Source organism: Apteryx rowi, unplaced genomic scaffold (assembly GCF_003343035.1).
Source record: "Apteryx rowi isolate R43461 unplaced genomic scaffold, aptRow1 scaffold_169, whole genome shotgun sequence".
Lineage (NCBI taxonomy): Eukaryota > Metazoa > Chordata > Aves > Apterygiformes > Apterygidae > Apteryx > Apteryx rowi.
In genome coordinates, this window is record NW_020447963.1 from 473,455 (window position 1) to 496,243 (window position 22,789).

Here is a 22,789-nt window from a genome sequence, read left to right on the forward strand (position 1 = left end):
ATTTAAAGGCTCTCAAACTTAATTCTTTTTCTTTTCCAACTTACATAAACAGAATGCATCTTGTGTAATAGAGAAAACAATGATAAGGTATTAAGAAATTTTAAATCATCACATTTCAACCAATATTGGAGATGCCCAATAAGCTCCAAGTTCTTCATGCAAGCAGAAGATACAGCAGTGCAGTAAGCAAATAATTTTAAATATTTTCTTTCACAGTTAATAGAAAATTATGACAGAAAAGTCAAAGATCTCAGACTTCTTGCCATAAAAAAGGAAGTAATTCCAGCAAACTGAAGATTGAAATGCTGATTGTTGTTGCACAAGTATACTCACTGCCCATGCTTTTTCTATCCCACTCCATCGCCCAAACACATAACACAGAATCTGGTACTCGAATACACTCAGTTTTGAAATTCTTACCAGCATTTGAAATCCTTCTCTCTCTTTCCCATTCCAATTGTTCCCTTTCCAACTGTTCTTGCCGCTCTCTTTCTTGCCTTTCCCTTTCAAGTCGTTCAAGTCTTTCTCGATCCTGCCTCTCCTTTTCTTGTCTCTCCCTTTCCAGGCGTTCTTGCCGTTCCCTTTCTTGCCGTTCTCTCTCCAGTTGCTCCTGTTCTAGGCGTTCTCTTTCAAGTCTTTCCCTTTCCAGTCTCTCTCTCTCCAGCCTCTCCCGTTCCATTCGTTCACGATCCAGCCTCTCCCGTTCCAGCTCCTTCTGCCTTTGTTGCTCTTGCAACTGTCTGCAATCATGAAAACAAGGGAAAGATTAAGCTGCAAAGTGAGAACCAAAAATATATCAAATAACTGTTAGGGGAAGGAAAAAAAAGAAAGAAAGAAAGAAAATGATCAAAAATCTTTGTACCAGTGAGAACAAAAGCACAGCATTTGCACCTACATAAAATTCTTATTTCTACATGTTACTCTTCTGAGTTGGATAATAGACTTATTATGTTTACAGTAAAAAGAATCATATATCCAGTTTCCTCTTAACTAATTTAACATTCTGAGAGACAGCTTTCAAGAGGTAAAAATAGAAAGCTGCTGATAATTCACTAACTGATGTAATCTTCCGTGTTTGGGATATGGAGTTACATTTGTTCTCTGCATGGTATTTTATACTTGTATTCTTGAATACAAGAACAGTGAATTAGCATTATCACAAATGGTCATCCAAGAAAAACCACATTATGTATTCCAGATAAACTAGTTAGCTATTCTTTATCCAAATTTTACAGAAACATCCAAATGCATACTTACAGCTATGTAAAACCAGCCTGGAAGTGAATGGAACTTCAGCTAGTTCACTTCTATTCATGCTCAACAAATACTGGCAGAAATGGGAACACCAGCCCAGTTTTAATGCACTGTTACTATTCAAGTCCATTCTCTTTCAGACCAATGTTTTTCCTTAGAAAACACTGCAAAATGCTGAATAAGATTCGATAATTGCTGCAAGCAATTACCTCCCAGTTATGTACAGCAAAAGGACTTTTCCCTGCTGAAATTGTTACCCAAGGCCCTCAGAAGCTGCAGAATAATTCTGCTACTGTATCAGGTCTTCCCTCAGCTCCCGCTCTCACACACAACATTTAGCAAAGTTATAGTGGAAGTCTCTCAGACATCAGGGCTGCAATGTAACTTGTTACATACTTTATTTTTAGCCTCTAAATTCCATCAAAAAGTCTTCTAACTTATTTGGAACCAGTAGAGAATTTTTTTTTTTTTTAAGCTAAAACGTAAGAAGTATTTTCTAAATCTAACTGCTATTTGGGGATGACAAGTCCCTCAAGTATTTATGAGCATGTTCCTGAGGCCTGCTTTTCTCCTTTTCAGAGAGCTATAAAGACACAGAATGATCACGCTTATTACACAGAAGCAGCCCACTTTAAAAAAGTACCCAAATGTTCATATGCTTTAGCCTTAATCTGAAGGGACAAAGCACTTGGGTCAACAAATAATACCTAACTGTATTGGCTGTCTACTAAGATACAGATAAAAGTCAATGAGATGGATATCTGGTATTTCTAATTTCATCTAGACAGGACCTGAATAAAAAAGAGTTCTCATCATTAAATAAATACTGAGTGATCCTGTATTTAACAGGAGCATTTAACATTTTATTTTATTTTTCTAACATATTTCTCATTTGCCATTTCTTCAGCACATAAAGGAATGAATAGATTTTTTTTTTTAAATGTACAAAAAACCTTTGAACAAATTGAACACTTGGCTGATGATACAAATGCTCTACCAAGAGAGGGCAGCAAAATACCTTGCAAACATTTTCTGTCTATTTATATGAAGTTCCCATACAGTAATATATATGGGACAAAATATACCATCCTTGACAGTAACTTAACAACTTAAAATTATTCTCATTATATATCTCTGAATCCTCCCCTCCTCATTAAAACAATATCATTATTCAGTAAAATAAGTAAAAAGCTTATTCTTTGTGCTCATCTTTTTAACAAAGCACTAAGAAAAGAAATCTACATTTTTGCAGTAGCTTTAACAGTTTTTATAAACCTTTCAGACAGACAAATGGAAGTGGCACAGGACAAAAGAGCAGCATGTCCGTAATGGAATCRCATTGCTTCGGTACAACACAACGAGCAAGGATGAGTTTAGTAAACTAAGAAAAGAACTACAGTTCAAAAGTGCAGCAGTTGTAGTTAAAAAGATTAAGAACTCACTTTGACTATGTAAAAAACAGGATAAAAATGTTTTTACTAAAACTCCATATAATTGTTTAGCTATCATTTGATAACATAAAGTAAAAAGTTTGTCAGGACAGTCTACACATCAATTCAAGTACTTTCTGAAATGTAAACACTGGTTACTTCTAAAACACTGCACGAGCACCATAAAACAATGCATGAAAATTCTTCAGCCTTGGTAAGCATATTTGTCTAATTTTGTCTCCATAAAGATTATTAGCTGCTACAAGCTAAACATTGCACTTGACATGCATATGTTGAAGTACAAACTTGTGTGGACAAGGCAAGTTTAGAACAAGTCTGGAAGAAGCTAGAAGCCTGGAAAACTCCTAGAGTTTCAAGAAAAGTTCTTGTATTCTGTGCTATATTTTTATAAAAAAATAATAGTTTGCATACCATCTAAACTGTGTTTAAGTTTATAGGTCCCAAAATGCAGCCAAAGGCACAGTTTAAAGAAAAATTCTTTCCTGCCTTTAAGACAAGACAAAGTGGTCTATACAAGACAAAGTGGTCTATACTTCTCAGCAGTAAACATAGTACAATATCATTTACTAAAACATTACAATGAATAACTATTTGATAGTTACTGGATAACTGGACTATTAGCAATGAGTAGACTAGATGACAGAAATCACCATTTGATTTTGTAATTGAAATTGTCAAGTACATAACTCCGATCATGCTTCCAATTGCAAAATAGAACTTGTTCTTATTACCTGACAAATTATCAAATACTGTTATTCCAACCACCCTCTTGACTAGAAAGGTATTCTGTTCTCTGTTTCTAGGAAGAATCTTTGGCAAGGTTATTTTTACTGCAGTAATGGTCGAATCTGACTGGCTATTTCACTATTAAATAGAATACTTTACCTACTCATAAATTAGCTAGCAGGACACATCTTTAGACGAAGCTGAAGTGCTACAAATGTCCCCGAACACTATCCCATAGTGAAATGCTAATTATACTGAGGCAAAGTGATTCAAATTATTTTCAAAGCGTGAATTATTAGAAATTAAGAGATAATTTACATTGAATAGTTGAGACTGTGCTATAAAACTGAACAGCACGTCAGTCATATGCAACGTATGTAACTACACCTTGTTTTAGATTCAACGAACTAGCTTGTGAATGCCAAAATAGCTACCAGCTTTATCATGCATCCTACTCAGGATTTTTTTTTTTTTTTGGATCTTAATTAGCTTCATAACAAAAGTATCTTCGGGGAATTCAATTTTAGATGTATTTTAGTTTTTAGGTTGTTGGGTTTTTTTTTAAAATATTCTAACAGCTTTTTAAGTTTATTTAAAGCAAGTACTTCCCCTTTTTTTCTCGCCAGTATACTTTTGTCCAGTTAAGGAGATATGAGGAGGCATGGTCAGAGAATCAGAGAAGCATATTTATAACACTAATTTGCAACTTTGATCCCCTAGCAGCATTAATCCTGCAGTTCTTTGGGAAACTAAGAATCAGGGGTGGAACTACATTCTTGAAATATCACTGGGGGGGGGGAGTGTTTAGAATATTTCCTAAATGAAAACTGCAAAACAGAACTGCTGTTAATTTACCCAGGTACATCCACAACCTTCTTGGTTTGTACTGGGAAACAAAATAATAATATTATATTATAATATTATATTATATATATTATATTGATAATATTATAAATAATAAAAAATAAAACAAAAAAAATACCAGGGAACACAAATTAAGTAAGTAGTGCTACTATCTCAGCTTTTATTTTATATAAAATGAGCCAATACCTCATGTACATACACTTCGACCACTTTCTGTCATTCCTTTAGTAAGTAGCATTGCTACATTTAACGTATCATCACACATGGCAACTAGGCAGCTGTTCCAAAGAAATATTATCCACTATCTTGAGATCTGAATTTTTGACAAAAATAGGTTGTTTTCGCTTCTACTCCTAGAGGTGAACGACTGACAGGAGTCATCTGAGCCCTCTCTAGCAGAGAGCAGACTTTGCTGGGAGCACTTTCCACATTTGAGTCAATGTCTTGGTCATCTGCCAGAAGCGTTACTGAAAGCATCTCACTTTGTGGAAACACTTTCCACCAGAGGAAGCATGCCTGAGCACTAAGTGATTCGCACCCTGTCAAAACTCAGAGCTGTTGTCACAAGGGCACCAAGAGGAAAAAAAAAGCACCTGCGGTTAACAAATCCACTGCTGAAACTGTTTGTGAAGGCAAATAGCTGTCCGCTCTGCCAGCTCACCTGGTTTCCTCACACAGCAGGTTTTCTGTACATTCACATAAATCTTCATGATTCTACCACTGGCTTGTTCTGCTCTTGAACATGAGATTGAGCTATTAAAATTTTTACTAAAAAGATCATAAACTGTGCTGAGAAGACCATATATCAATCTGAATAACAGGATTCAGCCATGAACCTGAAGGGCTTCTTATCGTGAAGCCTGGGACATTAAAAGCAGAGGTATTTCCAAGAACACTACAGACAAAGAAGTATCTTTGTATTACACCCAAATTCAACAGGCACCGAGTTGACAGACATTCAAAGATGAACAGAAACTGTTTTGAAGTATTTAAAATTTTAAAACTCACTGTAGAAAACAAGGATCCAAGACAAAGTCCGCAGAAAGCAAAATACCTTGAGGAGCAGACCTGATTAAAGTAATCGTAACACTGAGAGAACAGGTCAACTGCATACAGATAATACACAGTATTTGACAGCTGTTAGTGATAATTTACGAACACAGCAATAATTTCATATTCCAATCTTCCTTGTCTGAATAACTCCTAGTGTCAAAACTGGCCATTAAATCACTCAGGAGGGTGAACAGCAATACCGTCTCCATTTGGGCTGCTTAAAGCTACAACAACAACAAAAAGGAAAACAAATAAAAATTACTAATAAAATGAAAGTATTGAAAGAGGGACCCCCCCAAAACATAGCCTGATGCATTTAAAAATGTTGTGTGAATTAAAAATCATGAAATAAGTTCTGTTGGGGGGGGGTGTCCAGGTCTATGCCCCAGATGACTGTTTTTCATTTTTTAAGAACAGTTTCTTGCTTGTGCAATTACCTATTGTAAAACCAAAAAAAAAGGGAGGGGGTAAGGGGAAGGAGAGTAGCAGCACAAGGATGACACCCAAAAGGCAAAAATCAAGGTCGACTATATCACTAACTTTAAAACATTGCAGTACTGTATGCTGTATTTAACTATTCTGAAAGTCAGCGTTAAGACAATCTGCATAAGAATCCCAATGTGATCATACAGAAGTATTCAACCACGTATGCATCTTACACTCTGGGCCTGCCTAGTTTTGAAAAGTGTAAATTTTATAACCCAACATAAACAAGAAATCTAGGAAGAATGCTATTACGTCAGATTTCAAAAACAGTATGCAATACCAACCATAAATAACGACCAAAACTTAGATTCATCAAAGCAATGCAGTTGCTCAAAACATGTTGGTGATCTGGCTGTTAAACATCAAATACATTTATAGATGTAAAAAGTTGCACTGCAATGCCTAGCACTCTGAGGATGTCAGCAGCGCTCAGCCCTGGCGCCTCAGCCTGCCTGCGCTTTCAGGACTCTGAGCTCCCGCACTGGCTCCTCTAGCCCTGCCTCAATACACGGAGCACTGCACAAGAGACAGCAACGTTGGAGTTTTATTCTGAAATGCCGAAAGCCCAAGCACACGGGCAGGGATGCCGTTATCTAATCCAGGCAGTGTCTGCTAGAACACTCTCACATGATTGTTCTCTTCCTCCCACCGCTGAGTCACCACAGCAAATAAAGCAGCTGGCTGCAAACAGGCTCCCCAAGGCTGCGCTGAGCTGGACGCCGCTACCACCACATGCCTAAGTGACCTCAGTTGCTAACCGAAGCCTTCTGCAGTCTACAGAAAAGCACCTACCTAGCAACTAAAAATAACTGCATACAATCTACGAACATCAATGCTGACTAGATACAGATAAGCCAATTTCATCCTTATTACAACTAATCATAGAAAGGGATCAAGAAGCAAGTGCTTTAACACGTTGATTATTTTGAACTAAGCTGCTAGTTTTGAGTTTTAATAGCTTAAGCCTCTAATCTTCTTTTACACAAATCTGCAAAAGCAAAAGGTGTTTCTTCTTGCAAATTAGAATGGCCGCAGCACTTATCTGAATAATAAAAACTGAACATTAAATTTGCTTTTCCATATTTAATATTAAATACTTATTCAGCATTCCAAAATTCAGCATTTGCCCCCAGAGCTCACTCTCCAGTATGGTCAAGAGAAGCCACTGACTATGTATCTCAAGGTCTACACGTTAAAGCTTATGTACTGTGGAATGAACACACCTCACCCCCAAATTTCACACAACTCATTTACAAAGAAAAAAGATGCTCTAGATCACATCAACACAGCCTGCAAGTTTCCACCGTAAACACAGCGAGCCTCTGCCAAACCAACCGCACCGCGGTGCGCTAACAGCGGACCTTGGCACAGCAGCCGCGATCCTGACCTCTTCCCCAGCCACCTCTGCCCATCTGCCTAACCTCTCTCAGGTAAACCTCACTGTTCCCAATCTAGACTGAACTCCTGTTATACACCCTCACTAAACAAACTCCCAGCAAGTTAGCTATGGCTTTTAAGGCATTGGGTGGTTGGTTTATAGTTTTTCCAAGTGCCAGGCGGTCTGGGCAACTCTTACTCAAGTGTGCTGTACACTGTTCCAGAGGAACCCAGCCAGGGCCATGCAGAATGCTAAAGCAAGCAACGAACGGACACTCGGAAGATCTATTGCTCGGCCATGGATACTGCAAAGTTTGCCTGCTCAAAGCCAGGATGTTCATGTAGCGAGTTTATACTCATGTTCCTGGAACTGACAATTATTTCTGATTTTCAGCAGTGGTGGACCTCTAGTTCTTTAAACAGTAGTGAGAGATGAGGCTGTTTCAATGATGTATTTTAAGAGTTTGTATCAAAGAACACTTTACACTTAATTTAAAGCAAAATTAAGAAGGCATTTTAGTTGTAGGCTTGTATCCTGATTTTAAAACACTAAATAAATCTAGAGGTCATTATCCGATAGTCATTTCCTAAGTTTAAGAAGCTTTGCCCTGAAGTTGATCACCACTGTATGCAACACCGCCACTGTCAATCTGATTTTCCTATACACTAGTATTAAGACATCTGAAACACTAGTATTTGGTTTACAGTTTCCCCCCCCCCTTAAAAATGTCTAAAACAGGGTCTCAGATGTACATTATTTCGCATTCCATTTTTATTGTCCAAATCTGCAATGACATCCAATTCTTCCTCCATAAATTCACCTTTGTATTGACATATCTCAATGTGCATCATCAGCCAGGCTCCTCTGCTATCTATTTTGTTCAGCAAAACACCAAGTAAGATCTGACTGGTTCCAATCCAATCCAGGAAGAGCTGCCTGTCCTTATTATCCTTGCACTTCCATACTAATCCTCTTCTCTTCCCCCTTAACCAGTAACTTCCCGCKTGGTATCTCTCAAATTCCTCCCTAAAGGTCCAGCAACACTGGATCAACTACCTCTCTTCTTTCTTACAAGAAAACATTATCTGGCCACAGACTACTGTGCTGCATTTTATCTCACATGATTAATTATTCTTTTCTTCAAAAGTAGTTCTAAAGCTTTTCACATTACCAAGGTCAAACTAATAGGCTTTCATTTCCTTGATCAAAAGGGATTTAAGGACTAACAACAAGCTTTTATGTTACAAGCTCAAAGCGCATTAGTTGGAAATAGGAGAATAAGAGAACAAACTAGGTTTTATCAGTCAATCAAAAACTGGTAACTAACCACTGCAATAAAGACATGAAAAGGCAACTATAAACCTGAAGGTTATTAACATACAGGATTTCCAATAAAGAAAGGGATCTATTAATGCTCTTTGATCAAACCTCAGGTAGAAATATTACATATTTTTCTTGTTTTGGATGTTTTGAGTTGTATTTTTAAGCTGGAATAGGCGCAGAGAATAACCATTAGTATGATTAGAGAAATGCATAACCTCTGACTTGAAAAAAATTTGCCTTGTTCAACATACTAATATAGATTCAGAGTAGAAACAATTGTTGTCTATGAACAAGACTAGATGAAGAGGAGCTACTAAAACTAGACAATGAATGTACAAATACCAACCTGAATAAATTGCCTAGAAATTACTTTTAGGCTAAGAAAAATTGTAGAAGATTRCAGCACTGTTAAGAAATGTACCTGGACTTAAGAAAGAGCATCATAAGTGTATGTGCATAATTGTATATTTAACGGTATAGCTACCAGAGGCCTAGAGCTGACCATGACACTACTTCCAGGCCTCCATTCCAAATTCAACGCTGCCCGGCTTTTGCCTTGGAATATTAACACAAAGCCGATGGGTGCAGAGGAAACATCTAGGCATTTTTTCTTTTGGGTCTCTTGGCCTTGATCTTTTTAACCTCTTATGCAAATCAACAAGGCAACACCTGAACTTATCTGGCAGAAACAAGACTGCAGAAAGTCATCTGTGCTCTTCAGATTTTAACAAAATTAAGAATCCCAGTATTAGAAAAAATCTGCCTTTGTGGACAAGCCCCTCTCAGTGCTATTCTAGTAAGTACAGTAGGGACAGAACTAATTCCATGAAATGGAACTACAATAATCAAAAATCTTGAAAAACGTAGAACTGTTTCTGATCCCAATTTTGTATTAAACAGAAAAATACACAGAACTGAAAATTCTCTAGAAAGGGTAAGATTTCAAAGAGATATTTTCAAAAAATGGCAGCTAAGATGCTTGTCAAAACCATCCTTCAAGCAACACACACATCATTAGATTGCAGCAGTCGAGGCAGCAGTTTTGCAAATGTAATGAAAAGATTGCTTAACTGAAGACAGAATGCAGTCCCACCTCTTCTCAATCTGCTAAGCATTTGTTACCCAACATCTACAGTTATTCTGTATTGTAAACACAATGAACCCATTACCTCTACATAAAGCCAGTTATTAAGTCCCTGAAAGCCAGACTTGACAGAACTAAAGAAATCTTTACTGCAAATATAAAGTAGCCATGCATGAAAAGGAAATGAAAGAAGAGGCACAAACCCAAAACTTAGAAAAACACATTATCATACCATAACTCTTTGTTATCCAGAAACTCTAAACGGAAGAAAAAAAATATATGCAATACCGATGGGCCTTTTCCCTTTCCTCCTTTTTCCCAAAAGGAGATGTTTTGCCACACATTTTATTACGCAAGGTGGAAACCAGGAAGACTGGAGTTTCAAATGGCTATGGGCTATCTGCCGAAACTACCTCGGCAAGCTCAACCTGAAACCTAAATTATGCTGGTTTAACTCTGGCCTGATGGAAACCCCTAGATTGGGCATGAAAAACAAAACAAAAAACACACACACCCCTTTGATTCCATCTAAACCGTATCTCTGGGATGTAAACTTCATGTAGAGTTTGTAATATCCACAGCACATAATACAATCATATTACAGGATTCTACTGACCACTGCTACATCCTAACCAAAAAAGCTAACTACTGTATATTCACATGCCCACCTCAGATTATACTTATTTGCTTAGTTACAATTTAATCAATTCATACACCTTTAAAGAAATACTACTTCCTCAAAATAAGTCCTCAGATAAACAGCACAATTTCAAAAGCAAAGGAGAATCGGAAACAGCATGGCTGGCTATTGACTAGGGAAAGGTCACAGGCTCTGGTAAATCAGAAGAAAGCAGGCTACCAGAGARAGAAAATAATGGGCAAACTTTCCTGTACACTGTAACAAAATTGCTATTGAATTGCAGGATAGGATTTTTATTTTTCTTTCACTATTTCCACAAATAGTTTTAAAACAGCTCAGGAATTATATGAAATATATACTAAGCTATTGAAAAAAAAATAAATTCTTGGAAGGTAGTTATAATTTAAGATAAGCAGAAACTCAGCAAAAATACTTTTTATCATTTATTGAAAGGCTTAAAGGAATGCATTTTATTTTAAAGATTAAAAGACTGCTACCCTTCTCAGCCTCTGAACTAGCACTAACTAAAACTAAGAAGCCTCCCAAAAGATGTTATGAGAACTACGCCATATTGCAGTACTGTTTTCTAGCCTAGCCACACACCACGTCTTATTCATTCTACTACAAGTTTCAACCCAATCCATGTAAGCAAACTTGAAGCATTTAACAATGAGGGGAGGGAAAAAGAAAAGAAAAAAAAATCTACTATTGAGTTTTGAGGTCTTCTAACATTGAGTACTTACGACAGAAGTCGGTCAACTTTTGGTCCATTACGTCCCTGAAGGACAGCAGGAGGCTTATACACTTTCATTATTCCTTACAATCTACACTTTCTCTGTTTGTGGGGTTCTTGGTCTCTTTATTTATGAAGCGGTGATGATTTTGAAGTTATTTATAAACTTTAACTCAATAAATTCCTGAGTGTCATATTAGATACCAACTCAGTGACTCATATTCCTGACAACATATTTAACGTGGCTGGAAGAGAAGGTAAATTTACATGCACGAGTAGCACACAGAGGCATGCCATGAACTAATCATATATTTTAAAATGGTATTTAACATTAAGTAACTCCAAAGTTATTAGCAAATACATATGTCATCTGAAGTTGCTCATGAACAATAAGTGGAATTTAAAAACACTGCCTGACTACCACTGACAAAATGAAAAATAATCTATGTACTATAAAAACACTTAGTTTCTGAGGATCAAAATCAAAAGCTGAAGTAGTGCATTTTTTCCTTATGTTTTAAGGCTGATAACTGAAATTTTCCTTAATTTGTACTCATTTAAATATAACAGTAATCTTCAAGTACTCCACAGTTAGTTTGATAAGGAAAGCACATACCATGTATTAAGGTTTCATGAAAAAAAGGTAACAAAGTTGTCAACTGGCCAGACTAAATGATTTCATTGACCACCTGATTCATAAACATTGCCTTATAAGAAACTCAGTGTTTTGAATTGTACTTCCGGTCCTAGTGGCTTTATAGACTGTCATTCAATGCACTGTAAACAATGTAAACGGACAGCTAATAGGCTCAGCAGTAAAATGAACAAAGTAACTATTTTTACATTTACACTTCTATTCAGATTGTAAAGCATCTAAATCTTTTCTAAAAGAGAGAGAAAAATCTTTGAACCAAAATAAGACACTTTTGTTGATAACAAGCTAACTCAATTCTTCAGTTCCAATTTCTCCAAGACCCTTGAACACCAGTTGTGAGAGTGAAGGAAAACTTCACATCAGTAGACATTAGCAAAGCCTGTCTTTTTATTGATGCATCACAAATCCCTCCATGGTCCTGCACACCACCAACAGCCTTTATTCCCTCCTCTTGCATTCCCTAGTCTTATTATGCTCCCCACAGGTTGTTTCTGCCCCAACTGCCTTTACCTTTTATTGAGACTGGAAATGTCATTTATTTGTAGATATATTAAAAGTAATATAAACATACATAAACCTCTTTCTTCCCAACTATTTACTACTCCCTAAATTATAGTAGTAAGATTATTATTTTCATCATGATATGGCAGTCTAGAAGTTGAAAGACAGTTGCTAAAAACACAAAAGTTCTGGCATACAGCTAACTGAACTGCATTGTAAACAATAGAGTTATAATAATAAAAAGACTGGAGAAGCATTTGACATTTTTATCAAAACTACAGGTTCTGCCTAGGCACTATGGCACAAGTGCAACATTCTTTCCCCAGACAATCCAGCGACCAACATGAGTAAATGCTAATTCCAGTGTGTCCCCTCCCCCCCCTTTTTTTTTTAAGAAAAAAGGAAAAATAGATCAAGAACAGGACCAGAGTTCAAAGAGTACATTACATTAGATGCAAACAAGTAGAGCACACTGATCAAGTGAGAAGTGAAGCCAAAAGAATGCCATCAGATAATGTGTCCTCTATGTGTAAAGGATTCCAAAAGAGACTTTCACAGCTCTTAATATGGGGCAGCACTTTTTTCTGAAGAGATATCTACAGTGTTTCTTTGAAAAGTATTTCACATGACTAATTCTGATGTTAATACTTTGTTCAACATGTATTGCTGATTTATCAAATATGTTTTATGAATTATTTTCAAATGATCAACCTGTCTCACTACTGCATAAATAGGTTAAATGTAAAATAGCAAAAAAATTTAATGTCATTGTCAATTAGACCCAGTATATTAAAATATTTTTCCAGTTTCCACTGACAACCATTAAGTGCGTTTGCACTATAAATCTGGACCACTTCATATTCATTCAAGAATCTTGTTCCCTGCATCTGTGCTGTGTGTGACCTAAATTGCTCCCAGCATCCCTTCTGGAAGGGAACAGCTAATCTCTTGGGAGCATTTTGATGGGAAGCTTGCACAGGCAGTATGGTTGAGACAACCCAAGATCTTGCTCTTTTCCTTCAGCTCAGTTCTCTACCGCTATCCTAGACAACTGCGCAGTTTCATACACCCATACCCTAGACACTTCACCTACACCATTCCCCCTTATACTTTTTAGTGTGCGTGTGTGTATACGTGTGCGTGCGCATGTGTGTGTGTATGTGTGCATGTATGCGTGTGTGTATGCGTGCGTGTATGCGTGCGTGCGTGTATGCGTGCGTGTGTGGATGCGTGCATGTATGCGTGCGTGTGTATGCGTGCGTATACACGTGCGTGTACGTGTGCATGTACGTGCGTGTACATGTGCATGTACGTGTGTGTACGTGTGCATGTACATGTGCGTGTGCATGTATGTGTGCGTGTGTGTGCATGCGTGTGTGCGTGTGTGTGCGTGTGCATGTGTGCGTGTATGCATGTGCGTGTGCGTATGTGCGTGTGTGCATGTGTGTGTGCGTGTGTGCATGTGCGTGTGCGTGTGCACATGCGCACGCATGTGTGCGTATATGTGTGTGGGCGTGAGTGTGTGCGTGTGCGCGTTGTGCATATATGCTTGTGTGCGTGCGTGTGTGTGTGCACGCGTGCGTGTGCGTATATGTGTGTGTGCGCGTGTGCATGTGTGCGCGTACATGCTTGTGTGCGCGTATATGCGTGTGTGTGCGTACACACGTGTCTATGCGTGTGTGCGTGCATGTATATGCATGTGTGCGTGTATGCATGTGTGCGYGTGTGCGTGCGCGTGTGCATATGTGTGCATGTGCATATATGTGTGCGTGTGCATATGTGTGTGCGTGTATGTGTGTGCGTGCATGTGCATGCATGCGCGCGTGCGCGCGTGTGTGCGTGCGCGTGTGCATGCGTGTGCGCGCACATGTGCGCATGTCTATGCGTGTGTGCGCAAGCACATGTGCACGTATATGTGTGTGCGTGTATATATGTGTGTGCGTGTGAGTGCGTATGTGTGTGTGCGTATATGTGTGTGCGCGTGTGTGCGTGGGTATATGTGTGTGCGCGTGTGTGCATGCACGTGTGTGTGCATGTGTGTGYACGTGTGTGCATATGTGCACACGTACGCACTTGCGCACGTACACACATGCGTACGTGTACACATGTGTGTACACGTGCGTGTGCGTACACATGCGTGCGTGTGTACACATGCGTGTGCATATACATACGTGCATGTGTACACGTGTGTGTGTAAACGTGTGTAAACGTGTGTGCGCACGTGTGTGCGCACGTGTGTACGTGCGTGCGTGCAGACGTGCGTGTACGTACGCACACATGCGTGTACACATGTACGCACACGTGCGTGTGTGCATACACGTGTACGCACGCATGTACACACGCGTGTACGCACACAGGCACAGGTGTACGCACGCATGCACACGTGTATGTACAAGCGTACACACACGCATACGTACACGCGTACACACACGTACACACATACGTACGTGTACACACACGCATACGTGTGTGTACGTGTGTGTATGTGTACGTGTGTGTAGGTGTGTACACGTGTACATGTGGACGTGTGTGTACATGTGTATGTGTGTACACGTGTACATGTGTACACGTGTACGTGTGTGCACGTGTGTACGTGTGTACACGTGTACATGTGTACATGTGTGTATGTGTGTACATGTGTACACGTGTATGTGTGTATACATGTATACGCGTGTGCATGTACATGTGTGCATGTACATGTGCGCGTGTGTACGTGTGCGTGTACGTGTGCGTGTACGTGCATGTGTACGTGTGTGTACGTGTGTGTACGTGTACATGTACGTGTGTGTGTACGTGTGTACATGTGCACGTGTGTGTGCACGTGTGCATGTGTGTGTACGTGTACATGTACGTGTGTGTGTACGTGTGTACGTGTGCACGTGTGTGTGCATGTGTGCACGTGTGTACCTGTGTGTGTACGTTTGTACATGTGTACGTGTGTACGTGTGCGTACGCGTGCGTACGCACATGTGTTCGTGTACGTGTGTGTACGTGTACGTGTGTATGTGTGTGTATATGTATGTGTACGTGTGTGTACGTGTACGTGTACGTGTACGTGTACGTGTGTGTACGTGTACGTGTACGTGTGTACGTGTGTACGTGTGTACGTGTGTACGTGTGTACGTGTACGTACGTGTACACGTGTACGTGTACGTACGTGTACGTACGTGTACGTGTACGTGTACGTGTACGTACGTGTACGTGTACGTGTACGTGTACGTACGTGTACGTGTACGTGTACGTGTACGTGTACGTGTACGTGTACGTACGTGTACGTGTACGTACGTGTACGTGTACGTACGTGTACGTGTACGTACGTGTACGTGTACGTACACGTACGTGTACGTACGTGTGTGTACGTGTACGTACGTGTGTGTACGTGTACGTACGTGTGTGTACGTGTACGTACGTGTGTGTACGTGTACGTACGTGTGTGTACGTGTACGTACGTGTGTGTACGTGTACGTGTGTACATGTGTGTACATATATGTGTATGTGTATGTGTACACAGKTACGTGTACGTGTGTACGTGTGTACGTGTGTACGTGTGTACGTGCACGTGCACGTGCACGTGTGTGCACGTGTGCACGTGTGCACGTGTGTGCACGTACGTGTGTGTACGTACGTGTGTGTGTACATGTGTACGTGTGTGTGTACGTACGTGTGTGTACATGTGTATGTGTGTGTGCGTACGTGTGTACACATGTGTGTGTGTGTGCGTACGTGTGTACACATGTGTATGTGTGTGCGCGTACGTGTGTACGTGTGTGTGCGTGCGTACGTGTGTACGTGTGTGTGCGTGCGTACGTGTGTGCGTGCGTACGTGTGTGCGTGCGTACGTGTGTGCGTGCGTGCGTGTGTGCGTACATGCGTGCGTGTGTGCGTACATGCGTGCGTGTGTGCGTACGTGTGTACATGTGTACCTGTGTGTACATGTGTACATGTGTACCTGTGTGTACATGTGTACGTGTGTACGTGTGTACATGTACATGTGTACCTGTGTGTGTACATGTGTATATGTACATGCACACGTGTACGTGTGTACATGCGCACGTGCGCACGTGTACGTGTGCGCGTGCACGTGTACGTGTGTGTGCACGTGTGTACGTGTACCTATGTTTACCTACGTGTACCCACGTGTGTGTATACACACGTGTGTGTACATGTGTATGTGTACATGTACGTGTACATGTGCATACATGTACGTGTGCATACACGTATGTGTGTACATGTGCGTGCGCATGGGTGTACGTGCGCGTGCACATGTGCGTGCACACATGTGCGTGCATATATGTGCATGTGTGTACATGTGTGTATGTGCGTGCGTGTACGTGCGTGCGCATGCATGCGCGTGCATACGTGCGCACGTGTGTGTGCGTGTGTGTGCGTGTGTGTACGTGTATATATATGAAAACACACACAAAAAACACCCACAGATGGAGCTTAGCCTGGAGGAGTGCCACAAAAAAGTCGTATAGCTCTMAGTGGCTTATATGAAGGCCTTTTGATGAGATCAAGCATGCTCCTGTGGCACCCTTGTACCAGAACAGCAGAGCACACAGTGCGCTAAAGAAATCAAGCTGGATCTCTGTCAAAGCCATTGGGGGACAACTGCTCAGGGGAAGTGGGATTGCTCCCTGAGGGCCACATGTACATAACCAAAATTGCTACAACTGAAAGTTAAACTACTAAAGGTTATATGAGTTTTTATTCTGAAAATGGAGCACTTTTTTGCTAAAAGGACTAATATAATGTAAAGGAGAACAAATTTTCCCTGTACATTGTTTTCATCTAGAGCACCCACATTCAGTAATAAAAATTGTCATTCCCCTTGAAAATTCAGTTCTCTACTTTTGAAGGTGAGAAGAAAGTTCCCTCCTYGCTTGCTGCTCTGTCTTCCTTCTTTATAAGCAGCTGTCAAACTGAAGGTGCAACAGAGCAACTGGAAACCAGTTAGTCTGGTTGAAAATAACAGAACTGAAATCTTCAAATCTTTTCATCTGATCTTCAGCTCTCATGACTGGCTGATAGCAAGAAGCCCTGCATTGTTCAAATGGGTGCAGATCAAGAGTTTACAATCAAAGTTTTTGCACAGGAAAGCTGCAATAATGAAAACTTCAAATATACAAATACTGTCCTAGTGCAAGAGAGTACATGCAAGTCCTTGAAATTTAGTTTGTCATCATTTAATGAAGAGTTACTACATTTAAGTGAATAGCTGTTCACTTACAGCACCATACCTTCTCTGGATTTCCAATTCTTCTTGTGATGGACCATTTTGTACTTGAGAGGGAAGCTGTGAATTTTGTCGAGGCAATGTTGGACCTGAAAGAAGACAGACCATAAATTAACCACTTGAACATTTACTTTGCAGAAAAGCACAAAACCAAGGAAACAGAATAGCTGTCACATGATGTTATAGAAACTGTCCATTTCTGCTTTTTAAGCCAAAAAAGCTCAACAACATAATACAGCAAATAAAAACTGCAGCAAATGTTACCTTACATATTTGCAAAATGGATTTACTTCACATGAATGAAAAGGTTTCACAGAAACGCAAAATAATTTTACATAGGACAGGACAAAAAAAAAAAAAGGCTTTGAAAAGCACTCCCCGTTTGAGATTTTCTTAAAACAATGAACAAATACTCTTCAAGGAACAGAAAAGGCTCGAAAAATTAAAACACTCACCTAAATAGAACACTGGAAATGGAAAAGAACAGGAGAAAAAAATATATATCAGAAGCTTATCACCATACCAAGAGTAGGAAGATAGAGTCTGTTTCCACAAGTCAGGCCAAAATTTACTACAAGATTTTAGCTTGTCAACTTGTATTAAAGAATGTCTTTGAACACATTACTTGCTTATCCCACAAAGGAACGAGGCATCTAACAAATAAGGAACAAAACATGCAGAAAGGGTGCGTTCTGCTCAACACCAGAGATGTAAAAGAGAAGGACATGCAAATTAATCTTTGACTTTTTACTGATGAGCAATTCTGTACTATACATCTTCCAAATAATTGAATATGCTGGATCTTTCTTCTAAAAATAAAAAGACATTTCTATTTTACTCACCAATCTTTTTACACAAGAGAAATTATTTAAAAAGAATTAACAGAAGTGAAGGACAGAGAAATCTGGAATGGAATACTGTACATTGTGAATAGTTTGTTGTATGTAAAACTGGGCAGTAAAAAAGGAAATTTAGACTACAGCTACATGTAAGATTCTGGAATTTATGAGCAAAGACAAAGAAGTTAAAACACAAGAAAACTGTATCCAGGCCTGAAAAGGTCCCAAAGCCAAAGCAAAACAATAGTTTCTTGTCTACATTCCATCAAACTAGTTCGAGTGTGGAAGAGTTGTAATGAGATCTCACCCATCTCAAATATCAAAATGTAGATGCTTGTTGCCTGAACTTGTGAAAGTCATCCAAAACCACGAAAAGACTGTATGTGAGATATTGAGGCATCGAGGGCAGATACCTGCCTCAGATTCAGCAAACATTAGTGCCCTGTTTAAAGCTTATATAAAAATATTAATTTACTCAAAATGGCATAGTATTTGTTTCCACTATGGTCAAAGAGACAATGATTCCTGAAAATCATAAGAGCATATACTGACTTTCTACCCTACCCTGCAGTTAGAAAGTAACATAAGAACTTACTTCTAATAGAAGAAAAGCAGAAAGTGCATTACAAGGGTTATGCCTTTCTTGTGTGTTCTCTTCTGTAAGCATTAGGTCCTCACGTCCAAACAAGTTATGCTGCTCTGGACGTACTTTTGCTTGTAATATCTCCAAGAGATACCAACTGATAAGTTTATATTTTTAATGTAAAGATTTAACTGTGATCATAGTAAATACTAAAGTTATCAGTAAATAGAAAAATCCGTCATGAGCAGTAGCTCATCTGGAAAATTGTTCTAACTTTGGAGGTCATAAACAACTCCTTTCTCTTCTCTTTCCATGGCAGGTGTGAAGCTTTTACAGCCATTAGGCAACAACTGCAGCTCCCAAGCAGCCAGGGAAGCAGGCTGCCTCTTCGCTGCCCGAACCACGTGGCAGCCTTTCGTGGGCATTCAGAATCAGCCACAGTCTAGGAGCAGACCTGTCCCTACTTAACGGTGCTACATACCAGTATTGTTTGCCTTGTCCAACACTCTCCATTCCCTCAGATCTCCCATTTCTCACCATGAAGCACATTTAATCTAAGCATGAAGAACCAAAAATAATCTTGTGGACATACTATGGCCATTTACCAACTAGAACCCTTTTGTACTGAAAAATCACAGTAGAAACGAAAACTTTAAACTTTCCCCCATTTAATCTGGAGGAGTAATGAACAGCCTTTTTGAACAAGATACTATCAGGAGATCTCAGGATACCATTCGGCAGCAGCTCAGTTTGAACTGCCACTCTACAGCCCTTCAGCCAATGTTCCCATTCTCTTCCTGCTGCTAACCCCAGTCCTCATTTAAATATAACTCAGTCCTCATTTAAATATACCGAGCCAATTTGTAGAATGGATCCTCCCAAAAACTAATGAAGCAGCTTCACTTGCCCTGGCTGTTCAAGTCAGCCCGTCACAGTCCCAAGCATTCTTAGAGCCTTGTGAACACCTCAAGATACTAAAGAAACATCAAGCTCCAAAATAAGTTTTCACAGATACTACCTGGAAAAAAGTCTGATCTATCTAAAGATCATTTTTATCTTCAGAGAACATTGCAAGCCAAGTAAGAGACGAGGCTGAACGGTCTATTATTCTAGGTTTTGTTTAAGAAAAAGCTAGCATCTTTCTTTTTCTAAGGAAAGTACAGACTGTGTACTCCATGTTGTACCCTGAGAGACGGAGAATGGGATATTAATTTCTTCAGCAGCCATTCCTGCTTTTCGGCTTATTCTTACTTTGCATGACCTTCTTCTATGATAGTTCAAGCAATTATATAGTAAGAGCTGGACTGGAAACCAATCTATTTAAAATACCTCAGGGAAAAACCTCGCAAGAAGTGACTTCACCAGCTAGATCAAGCATTTGTTCTGGTTCTTCATGCAGCCACACAGACAACTATTCTGGTGTAGCACAGAACAGCAACAGGCTGCTGGAGGCTGCCTGAGCCAAATTAAGTATCCCCAACATCACATTTTTAAACCACAACTAGAGCTGTAGTTTATCAAGTTCCTGATGTTCATTTTCACCACAAATTGGCATAACTCTACAGCTCTCTCCATTCGAGAGCTGTATTCATTGATCCCAGTTACATACCTTATGAAAGTATAATTAGCAGCTGGAGAGAGAAAACACATGGCTTCTCCTCCCTCCATGCCCTTCAGTTCATTAGTTGCTTCACTCTCTGCAATACATTGTCTGCTTTGGAGTTTCACACCAAACTCTTCCCCCTCTCTTCTTTCAATGTCACCTGGCTTATATTAGCAGTGTTGACATGGCACCTGCCTGACACTGAAGACATCACATTCCTATGAGATAAAGACCCTAAAAAACCCAGAGTATCTACTGTTCAAGACGGAAACAATATATATACTATGAGTTATACAACCACCTACAATGTATATTTTCATTTAGCTTGACAGGCTTGCTTGGGAGCTGGTAATGTAATGACCAGTGAAGTGTCTTTTGGGAGCCACTAGCAGTCAGACTGCCAAAAGTTTTCCTCATAACACTATTTCCTATGGTTTGAGAAAGCAAACAAACAAGAATACTCCTACAGTTATTGCACTGTTCAAAGTACAGCATTAAAACACAGAAGACACTTTTTCAAAAAGAAAACATTTAATAACTTTAGACAAACTTTGTCAACTATATCACTTTTGAGAAATCCAGCTTGAGAGGTGAAGCTCTCAATTCCCCTCCCCCTAGAGAAACAGTTTATAAGCAACTCAGTATTTAATAATCCCGTTTCATTTCTGACTAAATTAGTATCAAAGCTAAGCAGCACTCCAATTGCAGAGTCTTATATTCAAAGTGTGAATGACTGAAAGCAAACAGCAAATTGATTTATATAGGCACATGAGCTATACAGATAAGAGTATCCAGCTGTTACAAAGCTAGCACAGAATAGTATTCTGAGAAATTAAAACATCACCATGCTTTGTCTTTAAATCAGAATCAAGAGCTCAGACTTGCAAAAAAGTTCTTTAAATAGAGGACCTCAGAATTTGCAGGCTAAAGACATTATCAAAATTTCACAGAAATAGATCTTCCATCTAGCTGATTTTTTTGCACAGCAAGTTATAGGTAGGATTTTGTGTAGTGAAAAAAAAAGCAAGGCCTGAGATACTTTGTTCAAGAGTAATAAAGAAAAACTTTTCTAACGATTATAAAGGACTGCTCAAGCACATCTACTAAGAATACATTCCAGTCAACAAAACAACAGCAAACAGCATTTCTGATGTAGAATGTAAGAATAACTTACTTTTTTAAAAACATATATATTAATAAGCTTTTAAAAATTCTAAATAAAAGGAAACCAGACTCTTTTTCAGAGAGCTATACTAAGAAATAATAGGCAAAAATCTCCTGCTCGGAAGCTGACCTGCTCTAGAACATTACATTACAGAACAGAAAGCCTGGGGAGGCTTGCTAGCCAGCCTTCAGGAGAAGCAAACTGGTACCGCTCATCCAGACCTGGACCTGGGTTATGGGTATATAAGCATGACCTAGCAAAACTAGGAAGGGCATTAAGGAGCGACAAAACTATTCTAGTACTTCTCTTCCAGCTGATCATCTTCCAGCTAATACTTCTCATTCCTCTTAACATTCACTTCCTCATATGTACCTTTTTTTTTTTTTTTTTTTTNTTTTTTTTTTTTTTTTTTTAAGTACTGCCAGTTGAGTCAGTATACTCATCACCCATTTATTTTAGTAGAATGGTAACAATGTTGCATTTTGTTCTGAAAGTAAAGACTTTTCATTTCACTTCACAAGTAGCATGCAATACTTTTAGCTGATCAACTTAATAAAAATAAGGGCCCAAGAATAACAAAAACATTCATTAAAATGCATTTGAATTTGAGTAGAAGCAAGCCTGCTACCAATGCCAGCACAGCCAACAGAGCACAGCCCAGGGAACAGTGCTGGGGTTCCACACTTGGCTCAGGCACTAGCTTGTGGGGTGACCTTGAGCAAGCACACAGCTTCCCACTCTACCAACCCTTTCCCTAAAGGGGAAACCGAGACAAAGTTTCTACAGAAGAGTATGTATTAAGGTCTCTCGATAAAAAGCAAGTATCAAAAGTTAAATATAATCAACATCATCTACCACAAGACTTCTGTTACCCTCCCCCCCCAATTCTATCAAAGTTTGTGAATAGCAGTATTATAGAGAACTGTCACTTTTCAGTATTAAAAAGTGAGCCTTTATAGCATATCTGCCTTAATATTTCTGTAGTTATGCTCATGGTTGTATGACGATACCCTGTTTACAAAGCCAGAAGATTTAATATAGCTGCAACTTCCACTGGAAATATTTTTAAGACAACAGTATGAACCCTCAAGAGCAAAATGTATTAACATGCCCCATTGTTTATTAAACAAAACTTTACCCACAAAATTAATATATTACACTTCTGTGGCTGCTCTGCAGTTAGGCCAAATGTCAAACTTTAATGAAATTCTTTGA

General features: G+C 39.2%; 1 protein-coding gene across 4 annotated transcripts in view; it reads right to left on the reverse strand.

Annotated features, from left to right (window-relative positions):
* The window catches only part of ENAH (ENAH, actin regulator), a 53,482-nt gene that overhangs the window by 22,628 nt on the left and 8,065 nt on the right, over window positions 1–22,789 (reverse strand). For 2 of the 4 annotated variants that reach the window (XM_026060456.1, XM_026060458.1), the window contains exons 3-5: window positions 17,840–17,851; window positions 17,389–17,473; window positions 421–740 (exon numbers count right to left, since the gene is read on the reverse strand). In XM_026060456.1, coding sequence (XP_025916241.1) covers window positions 421–740; window positions 17,389–17,473; window positions 17,840–17,851 — 417 coding nt within the window. The remainder of the gene's footprint in view (window positions 1–420; window positions 741–17,388; window positions 17,474–17,839; window positions 17,852–22,789) is intronic. The other 2 variants (XM_026060457.1, XM_026060455.1) reach the window with 1 other exon arrangement.